Source organism: Leucopleurus acutus (genome assembly GCF_964270905.1).
Source record: "Leucopleurus acutus genome assembly, chromosome: 9".
Taxonomy (NCBI): domain Eukaryota; kingdom Metazoa; phylum Chordata; class Mammalia; order Artiodactyla; family Delphinidae; genus Leucopleurus; species Leucopleurus acutus.
This window is the reverse complement of record NC_139144.1, coordinates 37772047-37790395: the sequence shown is the minus strand read 5'-3', so window position 1 is coordinate 37790395 and position 18349 is coordinate 37772047. Positions and strand designations below refer to the sequence as shown.

At 40.1% G+C, this 18349-nt stretch overlaps 1 protein-coding gene across 1 annotated transcript in view; it reads left to right on the top strand.

Moving 5' to 3' along the window:
* The window catches only part of HDAC9 (histone deacetylase 9), a gene marked incomplete at its 3' end in the record, with an annotated part of 936726 nt that overhangs the window by 668701 nt on the left and 249676 nt on the right, over positions 1-18349 (top strand). The window contains exon 17 of the mRNA XM_082846537.1: positions 15245-15352. Coding sequence (XP_082702663.1) covers positions 15245-15352 — 108 coding nt within the window. The remainder of the gene's footprint in view (positions 1-15244; positions 15353-18349) is intronic.

The following is an 18349-nucleotide window of genomic DNA, read 5'->3' as shown; positions in this document are numbered from 1 at the left end:
CCAGGTATGCAGCATATCCTTGGAGAATTCTGTCCAGGATCCTGGCTAGACTCTTTTCCCTGTCATCCAACAGAGTACATTCCTGACCTTGAAAATGGGACACAGAATGATCCGTGCTTACTCATATATGTGATAAATAGGCTCTTTCTTTTTTCTCCTAATTATGCTGACCTTCTCCACAATTAATAATATATCAGTCTCTTTAAGTTTGAATAGCCTCCTTTTAGTTTTAAAATTCTGTCTCTTCATGATCAACTTATTATTAGACACAGTCTCTTTAGGTAATTGCTCTGTCTGTCAGCTTCCTCTCTCGAGATGGCGTTTGGGTGTCTGAGAAAAGAGAGAGACCTGATGGGGTCCTTGGATACTCACTGTCCTCTGAATATTCAGGTTTCCATGGCAACCTCATTAATCTACCTGATTGGTGCTGATTTCTCAGCATTTAAAACTGAGGTCAGCAGCTGAATTTCTCCTGGTTTCCAATTTCACTGCGAAATGGAGCTTGGTGGGGTTTGCAGGCTCCAACAGCCTCCCCTCGGCTCTCCCTGCGCTGGCATCTTCCTGAGCTTCTGCTGTGGACTTCATTTGACTCCAACCATAGTTACTCCATTTCAGGGGCTCTCCCATAGCATACACTTGGAAGACTGTGGGAACTTGAGGGCTTTCCATTGCTACCACACAGGACCCAAGAGCATCTTAGGAATGCTTCAGTCTGAACTTCCATTTACTTTTCACACTACTCCCTAGCCTTTTTAATGTGGTGCCCACACTTTGGTATAGACATGGACTGCAAAAGTCCTATGTGTAAATGACACCAAAGATTTGCTTATTATCTTGTCAGTTTACCTAGCACATTCTCCTCTCTCTGAGATGTGCTCACTTATCATTCTTTACCTCCCCTGCTTCTGTCACAACTCTTCAGTTTGCTTTTCTCCAATATCTCATCACCATAAAGGATGGCTTCCAGCTTTTTCTTCCTGTCATCATATCCTATCTATAGCTGAGGTCAGCAAGCCCTCTGCCTGGGTGTCATAGGTAGAAAGAGTCTCTTCTCTGAACTGTCATTCAGAGAAGCAGTGATAGCATTGTCTTGATGCTATCACTAACATAGGATTATAATCCGAGAGCACCAAGCTTGGTTTTTAATATGTAAAGGAATTTGGAAAAAAAATCTTCTTTTACGACAAAATCTGGATTTTTATGTGTATTTATGAAAGATCTTTGTTTTGAATGTCAGTTTCTTTATATTTCTTTTATATCAATCTGAATCTCCCTTTGATCTCATATACCACTGCCCCATAATAATGCACATGTAATAAGTATAAAAGAGCTACTAAGAATGTGCTGTATAAAGAAAAGTTAAATTAAAAAAAATAATGCACATGTATGTGTGTGTGTGTGTATGTGAATTTGTACATGCACACACACATACATGTCAGGCAGAAGAATGAATTGGTGGGCAGACCAAGGGGAAGTAAATGTGGTGCATGGAAAAAACAAAGATAAAACACTTTGATTTTTTTCAGATTATAATAGTACTGGTTTTAAAAATTTGCCTTGCATCACTTAAGAACTTTAGCAAGATCTTAGTAACCAGCTAGTGTGGTCAGAAGGATTGCTTTCTGCTCCACTGCCATTTCTTTCCCCTTTTCTGGCCTAGTCTATTATAATTTACATTATTTTACGTGTCCAGAGCCAACTCTATGCCACTTTTCTAATAGCTCTACCTTCAACTTCCAAATTCTAGAGCACCTGTCTTTTGGTCTCTACTTCCACAATTATTGTACTACCAGCTCAGCTCCTTAATCCTGTTTATGTATATCCACCTGAGGTGAGTTTTTCTTGTTCTTTTCCTTTCCTGTCCAGCCACTCAATATCCCATTCCATGCCAGGAACCACCGTCATTTGATGGAGTCAACCATCCTTTCTTACCTAGAGTTTTTTCCTACTGTCATGAAGTCTTGTACAGTTGAAATCAGCTCTCGTATGAAGGAGATCTTCTTGACACTATCACAAATACAGGGAGAGGTTTTTGGCAATCTCTCCAACCAATAAGAGGGACATAGGGGGAGAAGAAATAACTTTTTGCCATTGAGAATGACAGGAAGTGTATTTGGACATCTCTTCTAATGGCAGGGATTATGTAGGGAGAGTTCATGAGTCATGCATCCTTCTTTACCCTTAGAACTCTTACTAAACTATAATATGCCAAATACATGTGGATAGGTTTTGGTAGCTAATTTTGGCAGCTGATGTCCCTGAAACATGACTTGGAACACAATGTCTTAGGGAAATATGCTTATAAATTGACTTATAAACAAGCTTTGGGGGTGTAACCTTGCTATAGGCTGAATTGTGTTCCCCCAAAATGAATATGTTGAAGCCCTAACCCTTAAGTGATTGAATTTGATAGGGCTTTTAGGAGGCTATTAAGGTTAAATGAGGTCGTAAGGGTGGGGTTCTAATTCAGTAGGGTTGGTGGCATCCTAAGAAGAAGGAGAGAGAGATCAGTCTCTCTCCATGTGCACTCACTGAGGAAAGGCCATGTCAGGACATAGTGAGAAGGCAACCATCTGCAAGCTGGGAAGAGAAATAAAACAGACATTAGATTTGCTGGCACCTTTATCTTGGTTTTCTAGCCTCCAGAACTGTAAGAAATAAATTTCTGTTGTTTAAGCCACCCAGTGTATGTATTTTGTTGTGGCAGCTCAAGCTAAGAAAACCTTGTTCATACATTCAGAATTAAATACAGTTACTCGTTTATGAATAGATTATACCTACAAAACTTACCACTATTACTACTTAGTTATAAGTTAAATGTACATAAAATATAGGTTAAAGTATTATTTAGAGAAATTTTTTTTATGTTTAAATACAAGCAAATAAATGAGTGATAAATCCCATAGATTCCGAAATAGGACCTGTTTAGGGATAAGCCTAAATTTTGGATGTGGTCAAAACTTCAAGCATCCATTGAGCATCTCTGTGCCTGGCACTAATCAGTAACCATATCCTTATTTTTTTTTTACATCTTTATTGGATTATAATTGCTTTACAATGTTGTGTTAGTTTCTGCTGTACAACAAAGTGAATCAGCTATATGTATACATATATCCCCATATCTCCTCCCTCTTGAGCCTCCCTCCCACCCTCCCCATTGCACCCCTCACAGAGCTAATCTCCCTGTGCTCTGCGGCTGCTTCCCACTAGCTATCTGTTTTACATTTAGTAGTGTATATATGTCCGTGCCACTCTCTCACTTCTTCCCACCTTACCCTAAGGCCACAATAAAATTTGTTTATTTTTATTTTCATTACTTCTGGGGGTGGATCAAAAAAGATCTTGCTGAAATTTACGTGAAACACTGTTCTGCCTATGTTTTCCTCTAAGAGTATTATAGTGTCTGGCCTTACATTTAGGTTATTAATCCATTTTGAGTTTATTTTTGTATATGGTGTTAGGGAGTGTTCTCATTTCATTCTTTTACATGTCACTGTCCAGTTTTCCCAGCACCACTTACTGAAGAGATTGTCTTTTCTCCATTGTATATTCTTGCCTCCTTTGTATAGATTAGGTGACCATAGGTGTGTGGGTTTATCTCTGGGCTTTCTATCCTGTTCCACTGATCTATATTTCTGTTTTGTGCCAGTACCAAACTGTTTTGATGACCATAGCTTTGTAGTATAGCCTGAAGTCAGGGAGCCTGATGCCTCCATCTCCATTTTTCTTTCTCAAGATTGCTTTAGCTATCAGGGTCTTTTGTGTTTCCATACAAATGTAAAATTTTTTGTTCCAATTCTGTGGAAAATGCCATTGGTAATTTGATATGGATTACATTGAATCTGTAGATTGCTTTGAGTAGTTTAGTCATTTTGACAATATTAATTCTTCCAATCCAAGAATATGGTATATCTGTGCCATCTTTTATTTCTTTCATCAGTGTCTTATAGTTTACTGACTACAGGTCTTCTTTCTCCTTAGATAGGTTTATTCCTAAGTATTTTATTCTCTTTGATGTAATGGTAACTGGGATTGTTTCCTTGTTTTCTCTTTCTGATCTTTCATTGTCAGTGTGTAGGAATGCAAGAGATTTTTGTGTATTAATTTTGTATCCTGCAACTTTACCAAATTCAGTGATGAGCTCTAGTAGTTTTCTGGTAACATCTTTAGGATTTTCTACGTATAGTATCATGTCATCTGCAAACAGTGACAGTTTTACTTCTTTTCCAGTTTGGATTCCTTTTATTTCTTCTTCTCTGTGCCATAGCTAGGACTTCCAAATCTATGTTGAATAATAGTGGTGAGGGTGGACATCCTTGTCTTATTCCTGGTCTTAGAGGAAATGCTTTCAGTTTTTCACTATTGAGAATGTTATTTGCTGTGTGTTTTTCATATATGGCTTTTATTATGTTGAGGTAGGTTCCCTCTAATCCCACTTTCTGGAGAGTTTTTATCATAAATGGGTGTTGAATTTTGTCAAAAGCTTTTTTTGCATCTGTTGAGATGACCATATTGTTTTTATTCTTCAGTTTGTTAATGTGGTGTAGCACATTGATTGATTTGCATATGTGGAATAATCCTTGCATCCCTGTGATAAATCCCACTTTATCATGGTTTAATATCTTTTTAATGTGTTGGATTCTGTTTGCTAGTAATTTGTTGAGGATTTTTACGTCTATGTTCATCAGAGATATTGGCCTGTAGTTTTTTTTGTGATATCTTTGTATGGTTTTGGTATCCGGGTGATGGTGGCCTCGTAGAATGAGGTTGGCAGTGTTCTGTCCTCTGCAATTTTTTGGGAAGAGTGTCAGGAGGATAGGTGTTAACTCTTCTCTAAATGTTTGATAGAATTCTACTGTGAAGTCATCTGGTCCTGGACTTCTGTTTGTTGGTAGTTTTAAAATCATAGTTTCAATTTCAGTACTCGTGATTGGTCTTTTCATATTGTCTATTTCCTCCTGGTTCAGTCTTGGAAGGTTGTACCTTTCTAAGAATTTGTGCATTTCTTCTAGGTTGTCCATTTTATTGGTATATAGTTGTTTGTACTAGTGTCTTATGATGCTTTTGTATTTCTGTGATATCAGTTGTAACTTCTCTGTTTTCATTTCTAATTTTTTTGATTTGAGTTCTCTCCCTTTTCTTGATGAGTCTGTCTAAAGGTTTATCAGTTTTGTTTTTCTTCTCAAAGAACCAGCTTCTAGTTTTCTTTTGGGGTTTATTGATTTGTTTTATGTTTGCTTGCCCCCCCAGTAATTTTAGATCTGAAGAATGAGGACTTTCTATGGCACCTGTAGCTATGTAATGGTTGAAAATTGGTTTAAAAGTATCCAACACAATGTAAATGTTGGGGTTTTTTGTTGTTTTTTTACATCTTTATTGGAGTATAATTGCTTTACAGTGGTGTGTTAGTTTCTGCTTTATAACAAAGTGAATCAGTTATACATATACATATATTCCCATTTCTCTTCCCTCTTGCGTCTCCCTCCCTCCCACCCTCCCTATCCCACCCCTCTAGGTGGTCACAAAGCATGGAGCTGATCACCCTGTGCTATGCGGCTGCTTCCCACTAGTTATCTATTTTACCTTTGGTAGTGTATATATGTCCATGCCACTCTCTCACTTTGTCACAGCTTACCCTTCCCCCACCCCATATCCTCAAGTCCATTCTCTAGTAGGTCTGTGTCTTTGTTCCCATCTTACCCCTAGGTTCTTCATGACATTCTTTTTTTCTTAAATTCCATATATATGTGTTAGCATACGGTATTTGTCTTTCTCTTTCTGACTTACTTCACTCTGTATGACAGACTCTAGGTCCATCCACCTCATTACAAATAGCTCAATTTCATTTCTTTTTATGGCTGAGTAATATTCCATTGTATATATGTGCCACATCTTCTTTATCCATTCATCCGATGATGGGCACTTAGGTTGTTTCCATCTCCGGGCTATTGTAAATAGAGCTGCAATGAACATTTTGGTACATGTGTGTTTTGAATTATGGTTTTCTCAGGGAATATGCCCAGTAATGGGATTGCTGGGTCATATGGTAGTTCTATTTGTAGTTTTTTAAGGAACCTCCATACTCTTCTCCATAGTGGCTGTACCAATTCACATTCCCATCAGCAGTGAAAGAGTGTTCCCTTTCCTCCACACCCATTTATTGTTTGTAGATTTTTTGATGATGGCCATTCTGACTGGTGTGAGATGATATCTCATTGTAGTTTTGATTTGCATTTCTCTAATGATTAATGATGTTGAGCATTCTTTCATGTGTTTGTTGGCAGTCTGTATATCTTCTTTGGAGAAATGTCTATGTAGGTCTTCTGCCCCTTTTTGGATTGGGTTGTTTTGTTGTTATTGAGCTGCATGAGCTGCTTGTAAATTTTGGAGATTAATCCTTTGTCAGTTGCTTCATTGGCAAATATTATCTCCCATTCTGAGGTTTGTCTTTTGGTCTTGTTTATGGTTTCCTTTGCTGTGCAAAGGCTTTGAAGTTTCATTAGGTCCCATTTGTTTATTTTTGTTTTTATTTCCGTTTCTCTAGGAGGTGGGTCAAAAAGGACCTTGCTGTGATTTATGCCATAGAGTGTTCTGCCTATGTTTTCCTCTAAGAGTTTGATAGTTTCTGGCCTTACATTTAGGTCTTTAATCCATTTTGAGCTTATTTTTGTGTATGGTGTTAGGGAGTGATCTAATCTCATACTTTTACAAGTACCTGTCCAGTTTACCCAGCACCATTTATTGAAGAGGCTATCCTTTCTCCACTATACATTCCTGCCTCCTTTATCAAAGATAAGGTGACCATATGGGCGTGGGTTTATCTCTGGGCTTTCTATCCTGTTCCATTGATCTATATTTCTGTTTTTGTGCCAGTACCATACTGTCTTGATTACTGTAGCTTTGTAGTATAGTCTGAAGTCAGGGAGCCTGATTCCTCCAGCTCCATTTTTCATTCTCAGGATTGCTTTGGCTATATGGGGTCTTTTGTGTTTCCATACAAATTGTGAAATTTTTTGTTCTACTTCTGTGAAAAATGCCAATCGTAGTTTGATAGGGATTGCATTGAATCTGTAGATTGCTTTGGGTAGTAGAGTCATTTTCACAGTGTTGATTCTTCCAATCCAAGAAAACGGTGTATCTCTCCATGTATTTGTATCATCTTTAATTTCTTTCATCCGTGTCTTATAATTTTCTGCATACAGGTCTTTTGTCTCCTTAGGTAGGTTTATTCCTAGATATTTTTTTCTTTTTGTTGCAATGGTAAATGGGAGAGTTTTCTTGGTTTCACTTTCAGATTTTTCATCATTAGTGTATAGGAATGCCAGAGATTTCTGTGCATTAATTTTGTATCCTGCTACTTTACCAAATTCATTGATTGCATTTAGTACTTTTCTGGTAGCATCTTTAGGATTCTCTGTGTATACTATCATGTCATCTGCAAACAGTGACAGCTTTACTTCTTCTTTTCCGATTTGGATTCCTTTTATTTCCTTTTCTTCTCTGATTGCTGTGGCTAAAACTTGCAAAACTATGTTAACTAAGAGTGGTGAGAGTGGGTAACGTTGTCTTGTTCCTGATCTTAGTGGAAATGGTTTCAGTTTTTCACCATTGAGGACGATGTTGGCTGTGGATTTGTCATATATGGCCTTTATTATATTGAGGAAAGTTCCCTCTTTGCCTACTTTCTGGAGGGTTTTTATCATAAATGGGTGTTGAATTTTGTCAAAAGCTTTCTCTGCATCTATTGAGATGATCATATGGTTTTTCTCCTTCAATTTGTTAATATGGTATATCACATTGATTGATTTGCATATATTGAAGAATCCTTGCATTCCTGGAATAAACCCCACTTGATCATGGTGTATGATGCTTTTAATGTGATGTTGGATTCTGTTTGCTAGTATTTTGTTGAGGGTTTTGCATCTATGTTCATCAGTGATATTGGCCTGTAGTTTTCTTTCTTTGTGACATCCTTGTCTGGTTTTGGGCTCAGGGTGATGGTGGCCTCGTAGAATGAGTTTGGGAGTGTTCCTCCCTCTGCTACATTTTGGAAGAGTTTGAGAAGGATAGGTGTTAGCTCTTCTCTAAATGTTTGATAGAATTCGCCTGTGAAGCCATCTGGTCCTGGGCTTTCGTTTATTGGAAGATTTGTAATCGCAGTCTCAATTTCAGTGCTTGTGATTGGTCTGTTCATATTTTCTTGTCTTCCTGATTCAGTCTTGGCATGTTGTGCATTTCTAAGAATTTGTCCGTTTTTTCCAAGTTGTCCATTTTATTGGCATAGAGTTGCTTGTAGTAATCTCTCATGATCTTTTGTATTTCTGCAGTGTTAGTTGTTACTTCTCCTTTTTCATTTCTAATTCTATTGATTTGAGTCTTCTCCCTTTTTTTCTTGATGAGTCTGGCTAATGGTTTATCAATTTTGTTTATCTTCTCAAAGAATCAGCTTTTAGTTTGATTGATCTTGCTATCATTTCCTTCACTTCTTTTTCATTTATTTCTGATATGATCTTTATGATTTCTTTCCTTCTGCTAACTTTGGGGCTTTTTTGTTCTTCTTTCTCTAATTAGGTGCAAGGTTAGGTTGTTTATTTGAGATGTTTCCTGTTTCTTAAGGTAGGATTGTATTGCTATAAACTTCCCTCTTAGAACTGCTTTTGCTGCATCCCATAGGTTTTGCGTCATCGTGTCTCCATTGTCATTTGTTTCTAGGTACCTTTTGATTTCCTCTTTGATTTCTTCAGTGATCATTTGGTTATTAAGTAGTGTATTGTTTAGTCTCCATGTGTTTGTATTTTTTACAGATCTTTTCCTGTAGTTGATAGCTAGTCTCATAGCATTGTGGTCGGAAAACATACTTGATACAATTTCAGTTTTCTTAAACTTACCAAGGCTTGATTTGTGACACAAGATATGTTCTATCCTGGAGAATGTTCCATGAGCACTTGAGAAAAATGTGTATTCTGTTGTTTTTGGATGGAATGTCCTATAAATATCAATTAAATCCATCTTGTTTAATATATCATTTAAAGCCTGTGTTTCCTTATTTATTTTCCTTTTGGATGATCTGTCCATTGGTGAAAGTGGGGTGTTAAGGTCCCCTACTATGAATGTGTTACTGTCGATTTCCTCTTTTGTGGCTATTAGTGTTTGCCTTATGTATTGAGGTGCTCCTGTGTTGGGTGCATAAATATTTACAATTGTTATATCTTCTTCTTGCATCGATCCCTTGATCATTATGTAGTGTTCTTCTTTGTCTCTTGTAATAGTCTTTATTTTAAAGTCTATTTTGTCTGATATGAGAATTGTTACTCCAGCTTTCTTTTGGTTTCCATTTGCATGGAATATCTTTTTCCATTCCCTTACTTTCAGTCTGTATGTGTCTCTAGGTCTGAAGTGGGTATCTTGTAGACAGCATATATATGGGACTTGTTTCTGTATCCATTCAGCCAGTGTGTGTCTTTTGGTGGGAGCATTTAATACATTTAAGGTAATTATCGATATATATGTTCCTATTCCCATTCTCTTAATTGTTTTGGGTTTGTTATTGGAGGTCTTTTCCTTCTCTTGTGTTTCTTACCTAGAGAAGTTCCTTTAGCATTTGTTGTAAAGCTGGTTTGGTGGTGCTGAACTCTCTCAGCTTTTGCTTGTCTGTAAAGGTTTTGATTTCTCCATCAAATCTGAATGAGATCCTTGCTGGGTAGAGTAATCTTGGTTGTAGGTTTTTCTCTTTCATCACTATAAATGTGTCCTGCCAGTCCCTTCTGGCTTGCAGAGTTTCTGCTGAAAGATCAGCTGTTAACCTTATGGGGATTCCCTTGTGTGTTATTTGTTGTTTTTCCCTTGCTGGTTTTAATATTTTTTTTTGTATTTAATTTTTGACAGTTTGATTGGTGTGTTTCTCCTTGGATTTATCCTGTATGGGACTCTCTGTGCTTCCCGGACTTGATTAACTGTTTCCTTTCCCATATTAGGGAAGTTTTCAACTATAATCTCTTCAAATATTTTCTCAGTCCCTTTCTTTTTCTCTTCTTCTTCTGGAACCCCTATAATTCGAATGTTGGTGCATTTGATGTTGTCCCAGAGATCTCTGAGACTGTCCTCAGTTCTTTTCATTCTTTTTTCTTTATTCTGCTCTTTATTAGTTATTTCCACTTTTTTATCTTCCAGGTCACTTATCCGTTCTTCTGCCTCAGTTATTCTGCTATTGATCTCATCTAGAGTATTTTTAATTTCATTTATTGTGTTGTTCATCATTGTTTGTTTCATCTTTAGTTCTTCTAGGTCCTTGTTAAATGTTTCTTGCATTTTCTGTATTCTATTTCCAAGATTTTGGATCATCTTTACTATCATTATTCTGAATTCTTTTTCAGGTAGACTGCCTATTTCCTCTTCATTTGTTAGGTCTGGTGGGTTTTTATCTTGCTCCTTCATCTGCTGTGTGTTTTTCTGTCTTCTCATTTTGCTTATCGTACTGTGTTTGGTGTCTCCTTTTTGCAGGCTGCAGGTTCGTAGTTCCCGTTGTTTTTAGTGTCTGTCCCCAGTGGCTAAAGTTGGTTCAGTAGGTTGTGTAGGTTTCCTGGTGGAGGGGACTAGTGCCTGTGTTCTGGTAGATGAGGCTGGATCTTGTCTTTCTGGTGGGCAGGTCCACGTCTAGTGGTGTGTTTTGGGGTGTCTGTGGATTTATTATGATTTTAGGACACCTCTCTGCTAATGGGTAGGGTTGTGTTTGTGTCTTGCTAGTTGTTTGGCATAGGGTGTCCGGCACTGTAGCTTGCTGGTCATTTAGTGAATCTGGGTGCTGGTGTTGAGATGGAGATATCTGGGAGATTTTCGCCGTTTCCTATTATGTGGAGCTGGGAGGTCTCTTGTGGACCAGTGTCCTGAAGTTGGCTCTCTCACCTCAGAGGCACAGCACTGACTTCTGGCTGCAGCACCAAGAGCCTTTCATCCACACGGCTCAGAATAAAAGGGAGAAAATGTAGGAAGGAAGGAAGGGAGGGAGGGAGGGAGGGAGGGAGGAAGGAAGGAAGGAAGGAAGGAAGGAAGGAAGGAAGGAAGGGAGGAAGGGGAGAAGGAAGAAAAAGGAAGAAAGAAAGGAAGGGAGGGAGGGAGGGAGGAAGGAAGGAAGGAAGGAAGGAAGGAAGGAAGGAAGGAAGGGGAGAAGGAAGAAAAAGGAAGAAAGAAAGAAAGGGAGGGAGGGAGGGAAGGAGGGAGGAGAGAAAGAAAGAAAGGAAGGAAGGAAGAAAAAGAAAAGGGAGGGAGGAAAGAAAGAAAGGATAAAATAAAATAAAGTAAGATAAAATAAAGTTATTAAAATAAAAAATAATTATTAATAAAAAAAATTTTTAAGAAAAAAACGGACGGATAGAACCCTAGGACAAATGGTGAAAGCAAAGCTATATAGACAAAATCTCACAGAGAAGCATACACATACACACTCACAAAAAGAGGAAAAGGGGAAAAAATGATAAATCTTGCTCTCAAAGTCCACCTCCTCAATTTGGGATGATTCGTTGTCTCTTCAGGTATTCCACAGATGCAGGGTACATCAAGTTGATTGTGGAGCTTTAATCTGCTGCTTCTGAGGCTACTGGGAGTTTTCCCTTTCTCTTCTTTGTTAGCACAGCTTCCGAGCCTCAGCTTTGGATTTGGCCCCGCCTCTGCATGTAGGTCGCTGGAGGGCGTCTGTTCTTCGCTCAGACAGGACAGGGTTAAAGGAGCCGCTGATGCGGCTCTGGCTCACTCAGGCCGGGAGGGAGGGAGGAGCACGATGTGGGGCGAGCCTGCTGTGGCAGAGGCCAGCGGGACGTTGAACCAGCCTGAGGCATGCCATGCGTTCTCCTGGGGAAGTTGCCCCTCGATCCCAGGACCCTGGTGTAAGGTCGGGTCTTAACAAACGGCACCGCGAAACAGAGGAAAGCTTTAAGTGATCTTTATTAGGGAGCGCTCCCGGGCGAGGTTCACAGGTCCGAGAGAAAGGGGCCAGAGAAGTCACACCCGGGCGAGGGTTGGGCAAGATTTTATAGGGGAAGAAGGGAAAGGGGTGTGGTGAATCTGGGAGGGCGCAGGGTATTCCTTATTTGGTAGTCTTTTCGGGTATCCTGGGGGACCGTTGATCCCGCCCCTCGAAAGGCGGGAAAGCTGGGCTGGGTTCAAAGTCCCCAGGTCAGTTCCTGGAACTGGGTGGTCCGGAATGTCTCCAGGGCAGTTTCTGGAACTGGGTGGTCTGGAGAATTTCGGTCTGATGCAACCTGTGAATCTGATTGTGTTCCCCTGCCTTGGGCCAGTTGGCCTTACACCTGGCAGTGGCGGGCTGCACAGGCTCCCCGGAAGGGAGGTGTGGATAGTGACCTGTGCTCACACACAGGCTTCTTGGTTGCGGCAGCAGCCTTAGCGTCTCATGCCCACCTCTGGGGTCCGCGCTTTTAGCTGCGGCTCGCGCCCGTCTCTGGAGCTTCTTTAAGCAGCACTCTTAATCCCCTCGCCTCGCGCACCAGGAAACGAAGAGGGAAGAAAAAGTCTCTTGCCTCTTCAGCAGGTACAGACTTTTCCCCGGACTCCCTCCCGGCTAGCGTGGTGCACTAACCCCCTGCAGGCTGTGTTCACACCGCCAACCCCAGTCCTCTCCCAGCGCAACAGCGGAAGCCCGAGCCTCAGCTCCCAGCCCCCGCCCATCCCTGTGGGTGAGCAGACAAGCCTCTCGGGCTGGTGAGTGGTGGGCAACACTGATCCTCTGTGCGGGAATCTCTCCGCCTTGCCCTCCGCACGTCTGTTGCTATGCTCTCCTCCGTGGCTCCGAAGCTTCCCCAGCTTCCCCCCTCCGCCACCCGCAGTCTCCGTCCACGAAGGGGCTTCCTAGTGTGTGGAAACTTTTCCTCTTTTCACAGCTCCCTCCCACTGCTGCAGGTTCCGTCCCTATTCTTTTGTCTGTTTATTCTTTTTTCTTTTGCCCTACCCAGGTACGTGGGGAGTTTCTTGCCTTTTGGGGGGTCTGAGGTCTTCTGCCAGCGTTCAGTAGGTGTTCTGTAGGAGTTGTACCACGTGTAGATGTATTTCTGCTGTATTTGTGGGGAGGAAGGTGATCTCCGCGTCTTACTCTTCCGCCATCTTACCGATTCCCCTCAATGTTGGTTTTTATTTTTTAGCTTGAACAGCCATTTTCCTGAAGGCTGTATCCTCATGAAGCTCAAATAACTACTACTTACAGTGGTTTAGTAAAAAAATTAAAATCTCAGTTTAGAGGGTAAATGATTAGGTTCTAGGGTTCATTTGATGATTCCTTTACTTTTTAGTTGATAGCGTTGACCATGATGGTGTTGATTATGACATGGGCTGAATGTTCTTAGAAAGTAAGTGTTATTTCAGTAGTATCGTAGAAGGGCATGTGTTAGGGTCAGAGCTCTGTGTGAGGGTCCTCAGACCTTCTGGGTAGCCTCTCTAAGCCACAGTATGTTCATTCAGTAACCACTTCTTAGGCCTCAACTATGTGTTAGGAATTACAAAAATGAGCGTAATAGCTGAAATAGTAGTAGCTAACAGTTGCATATCACGTACTCATTTAATCCTCCCCAACCTCATATGCAGATGGCACTTCAAAAAGCTGCTATTTCATTGGTAAGGGAATCAAAGCACAGAGTTGTTAATTAATTGATTGCCCATTGTCAATCACCTTTTAGTGGTGAAGTCATAATTTCACCTGGACAGTTTAATTCCAGAATCTTCTCTCTTTACCACTTTGCTTTTGTTGGGAGAATCTTAATATTCTATTTATTTATTTAGTGTTCTCATTTATTATGTATTTACTCATTGTTCTTAACAGAATTTAAGTTGTTAAGGCTCTCATGACAAAAAGCATGTGAAAATGCTTAGGAAACTGCTTAGTGCGTTGTGAATGAGTTATTATTTATTGTGTTTGTTCCCTGTCATTAGGCCTCTTCACTTTAGTTCTTCTTTTTAAAAAAATTCTGTATTTTGTGTCAGAGTTCCCTTCTTTGAGCCATTTGAGACGTCTTGATATTTGCACAGTCAGATTTTTTTATTGCATTTCCCCGTGCTCCAACTGTGTCCTAAAAGAATAGACTTCTACAGCTTGATACTGTTATTTTTTTATATTATGACATATTTATACATTAAAATTATGTAACATAGGGCTTCCCTGGTGGCGCAATGGTTGAGAGTCCTCCTGTGAATGCAGGGGATGCGGGTTTGTGCCCCGGTCCGGGAGGATCCCACATGTCGTGGAGCGGCTGGGCCCGTGAGCCATGGCCGCTGAGCCTGTGTGTCCGGAGCCTGTGCTCCGCAACGGGAGAGGCCACAGCAGTGAGAGGCCCGCGTACTGCAAAAAAAAAAAAAAAATGTAACATATATGACAGTTATAAACCACTACTATTGCACTTTTCTTGTCCTTGTTGTAAATGTTCTCTTAATGTGTGCACAAAAAAGAGTAAACAGCATTTTGTAAAGGTAAATCCAAAATATTGGTTCATGCTTTGTTTTGATAATAATGTTCTCTAGTATAGGAGCAACCATATATTTTAATGGCCTATCTAATTTTAATAATACTAGTTTGCACTAAGACCAGCTGCCAAACTGTACTAAATGTTAAGCTTCTACTTTGAAAGTCAAATCTCTCCTTGCAGTTGAGTGTTGAGAATATTTTAAGTGTGAGGACCACACACTCCCTCCATTTAGTTGGAGAACCTGAACTGCGGTTGCTCCTTCCCACTCACTGACTGCTACTGCTACCTGCCTAATAATTGTTTTTGGCTCCCCGTAAACCTGCAGCCAGAAAGGTATTTGAATTTTCCCCCTCTAGCACTTGCAAATCCGATTTTTATGTATAGCTAAGTGCTCTTAGCTTTTACTCTATCTACTACTGGGGCCTGGTTTCTAGCAAGCCTGTAGCTACGCCAGATCTGGCCTATGTAATGCTGTTTGTAATGAGAAATCTAAACAGGGAATGGCAGTGAGGCATGGCAGGAATGTGTTTCCATTGGAGAAGTCAGTGTGGAGAAAAAGTATAAGCAAAGCCGTGTGCAGAAGGCCTTTTCAGCTGGCCAAGACGGAAGACTAATGTTATTGTACATAGGCTGTTACTGTGCCAGCCCTTCCTCACAAATTTGCTTTCTCTCTCTCTCCCCTCTCCTGAACTCCCTTCCTCCCCCCTCCCTCTTTCATCTACTCCTTCTCCTTCTCTTTCTCTCCCTCTCTCTTCTGCGGGCTCTGCTCACTGTTTGCTCAGGTGGACAGTGACACCATTTGGAATGAGCTGCACTCGTCCGGTGCTGCACGCATGGCTGTTGGCTGTGTCATCGAGCTGGCTTCCAAAGTGGCCTCAGGAGAGCTGAAGGTGAGGTCTGGATTGCATTAAGTGTGGGAAATCCAGAGAAGATGCTGAAACAGAGATGTTGTTGTTTGGGAATTGTGGGGAGTGTGGTGTGGTAATAAAAGGAAAGGGGCGGAGGGAAGAGGGCAAAGAGATGGCCACTAAGGTGTGATAATAACTAGTGTGTAGGTAGGTAGTAGCTGATCGTGCTCCCAGGGCCTTCCTCTCCTTGGGGAAACTCTGCGGTTAGGGCACTCTGGTGTATTTTTAAGAGCATAGAAATGGTGAGTAAAGCTATGGTCCAGGTTAAAAATACCCAGTATATACATACCAGTCGTGCCCTCCTGGGATTCTCTTTTGAAGTGACATAAAACATATGATTACTGAGTACTGTGTATAAGCTCAGAATACCACCCAGAGAGAAGGGGGTGGGGGTGGGGAGAAAGGTAAATATCAGATGGGAAGGATTGGGAGGAAGAAGGAAATTGTTGACTAGAAGGGTAATGATCCAGAGTATGTTTTTCCATGAAAGAACTTCAGAAATGAACTACGCTTTATTGTTCTTTTCTTTTTATGGTCTCTTCTTTTCTACATCATGTGAAAAGAACAATGTCCAAACCCCAACGTTTCCCAGTCTAAACAATTTATAAAAGCCAGAGACCTGACAGACGTTGACACTTTATTTGGTATTTTAACAGTGCTATTTAAAGGTATACCATGTGCATCTTGAATGCAGTTGCCCCAATAAACTTTGTTGGTGCTAACATAGCTTTTTAATGCACTGGTTCACACACTTCATAATGAAATCTGGGCAGTGATTGATTTGGTATTTTTAGCAGTTGCGGAGCTTAGGGGAAATATATTGTAACCAACAATATAGGCACTGCGAGTTTTGTTCATCTAAAATAAAATCTAATTAGGATTATTTTTCTTTATGCCTAATGAATTTTTATTCAATTACACCTGACTATTTCACTTGTGATTAAAAATGCAGGGTAGGAATGTGCACTTTACAACACATTGTCTGCCCCAGAAGTCTTTGCTCTAACTCTTTAAGTCAAAACCTACAGAAATAGCATTATGATAAGGTGGGCTATATTTAAATATATATATATATATATATATATATATGCACCTCATGTTAAGTTGACACGATCAGCATTAGGATATTAATTGCTCATCTCAGGAGATTTCTTAGGCCATTAATGTGGTGCTTAATACTCAGTCTTTACCTTTGATAATGAGCTATTTATTGAAAAGAAGAAAGGAATCAGCCTTATGGAGAGGTTTTGGCTCTCTCCCAGTAGCACTTGAGGAATAATTCTTCCTGCTTGAATGTGTCACTTGTAGCACTAGAATCAATTGACATTTTAAAAGAAGTATTTAAGTCTTATTTTCAAAAGAATTCAAATGACAGACAACAGCCAGGCCACAATATTATAATTTTTAAAAGATTATGCCAGCACAGACCCACTTAATAAAAAACAAAAATGATTGTTAGCATTTCACAGTTTCTAATTGTTTTGATCTTGTTGAAGTTTAATCAGTAATTCTGAAACCTTCTCAAGTAGAATGCCCACCTGTTACACTCAAAATCATCATGGCTATTAACCTCACAGAGTGCAGAATTGCCAAATGTATGTGTGAAGAGTGTTGAACAAAAACCTAATTATATTTTTTGGGAGGTAGTCATTTAAAATAGCCAGTTACAAACAGAGTGTCAACAATATATAGTATGGACATGCTGACCACCAGCTGTACTAACTAGCATTGGCTGTTTATGTTAAGATGAAGGATTCATACAAATGCTTTTCCTCCCCTTGGTTGAGAAATCAGCAAGTATGATTAAAAAAGAGAAGAATAGGGAAAAAGAGCCAGCATAAAAATCAAGAAACATTGACCCAGGCTCTGCCACTTAAATTCTGTGTCACTTGTGGCAGATCACTTAATATCTCTGGGCCTCAGTATCTCGTTCCACGAAATCAGCAGGGTAGAATTCATAATGTTGAAGGTTGTACCTGGTTTTGACATTCTGAGCTATTTGCAAATGAGAAGTGGATCTGGTTATCAGTTATATACACCATGACATACCAAATAGTAGATATTCCACAACTGATTTCACCTTCTTTGCTGAATATTCCAGGCAGTGTAGCTGGTTTATCTTTCTGATTGTTAGCCCAAAGTAAAAGTCCAAGACAGGCAGGACCATAACAAATGGACTAGTGCTGACAGACCAAGAGACTGAATCCTTTTATTGCTAATAATTTGATGAGGCCTATGGGAATGCCACTGTAGATAGCCAAGAATTGTGGTAGATAGCCATGTTCAGGGACCTCTGGCTAACCAAAAATGTTACTCAGTGTCTACCTGTTCCAGACTCCAGTATGACTGGACAGGTACACCTGCTGGCCAGGAGCATTAACACTCATGGCTGTGGAGTCACTTCATTCAGATCTAGGATGAAAATAGGGAAGCTTATTTGAGGACACTGGTAAGTTATCCTCTGATAAGAGATGTGAACAAAGAAAACTTCAGTGTTTTGTTTATCATTTTCTGCATCTACATTCAGTTCTCACATGTTCTACCTCTTTCTCCCAGTAAATCTATGACTTGAAACAACATTGACATATTGAAAGACTGCATTTTGTGAGTCTGCACTCATTTTGCTTGGAAATTAGAGAAGAATTAAGAGCTTTATTTCAAATAGGGTGGGCCTGGATGGGGTGCTGAACTGAGAGGTTCGAGATAGCTGGAGGGAGGTCACCAAACTCTTAGGGGCTGGGGACCTAGGAGATAATAAGGGCGCCCAAACAAGGAAAATGCCAAAGGCAAATTTCATTACCTGGAATTTTTCCTTGGTATTAAGCTTGATCATGATTGTTCCCCTAACTTTTGACAGGTTCTGTCCTTTCTTCACCTGCAGATACTAATGGGCTAAAGGAATTAGAGGTATAATCCAGGCACAGGGAGTGGGTCTCATGTTGATGCTTAAACTAAGCATGTGCAGCAAACTACAGCAGT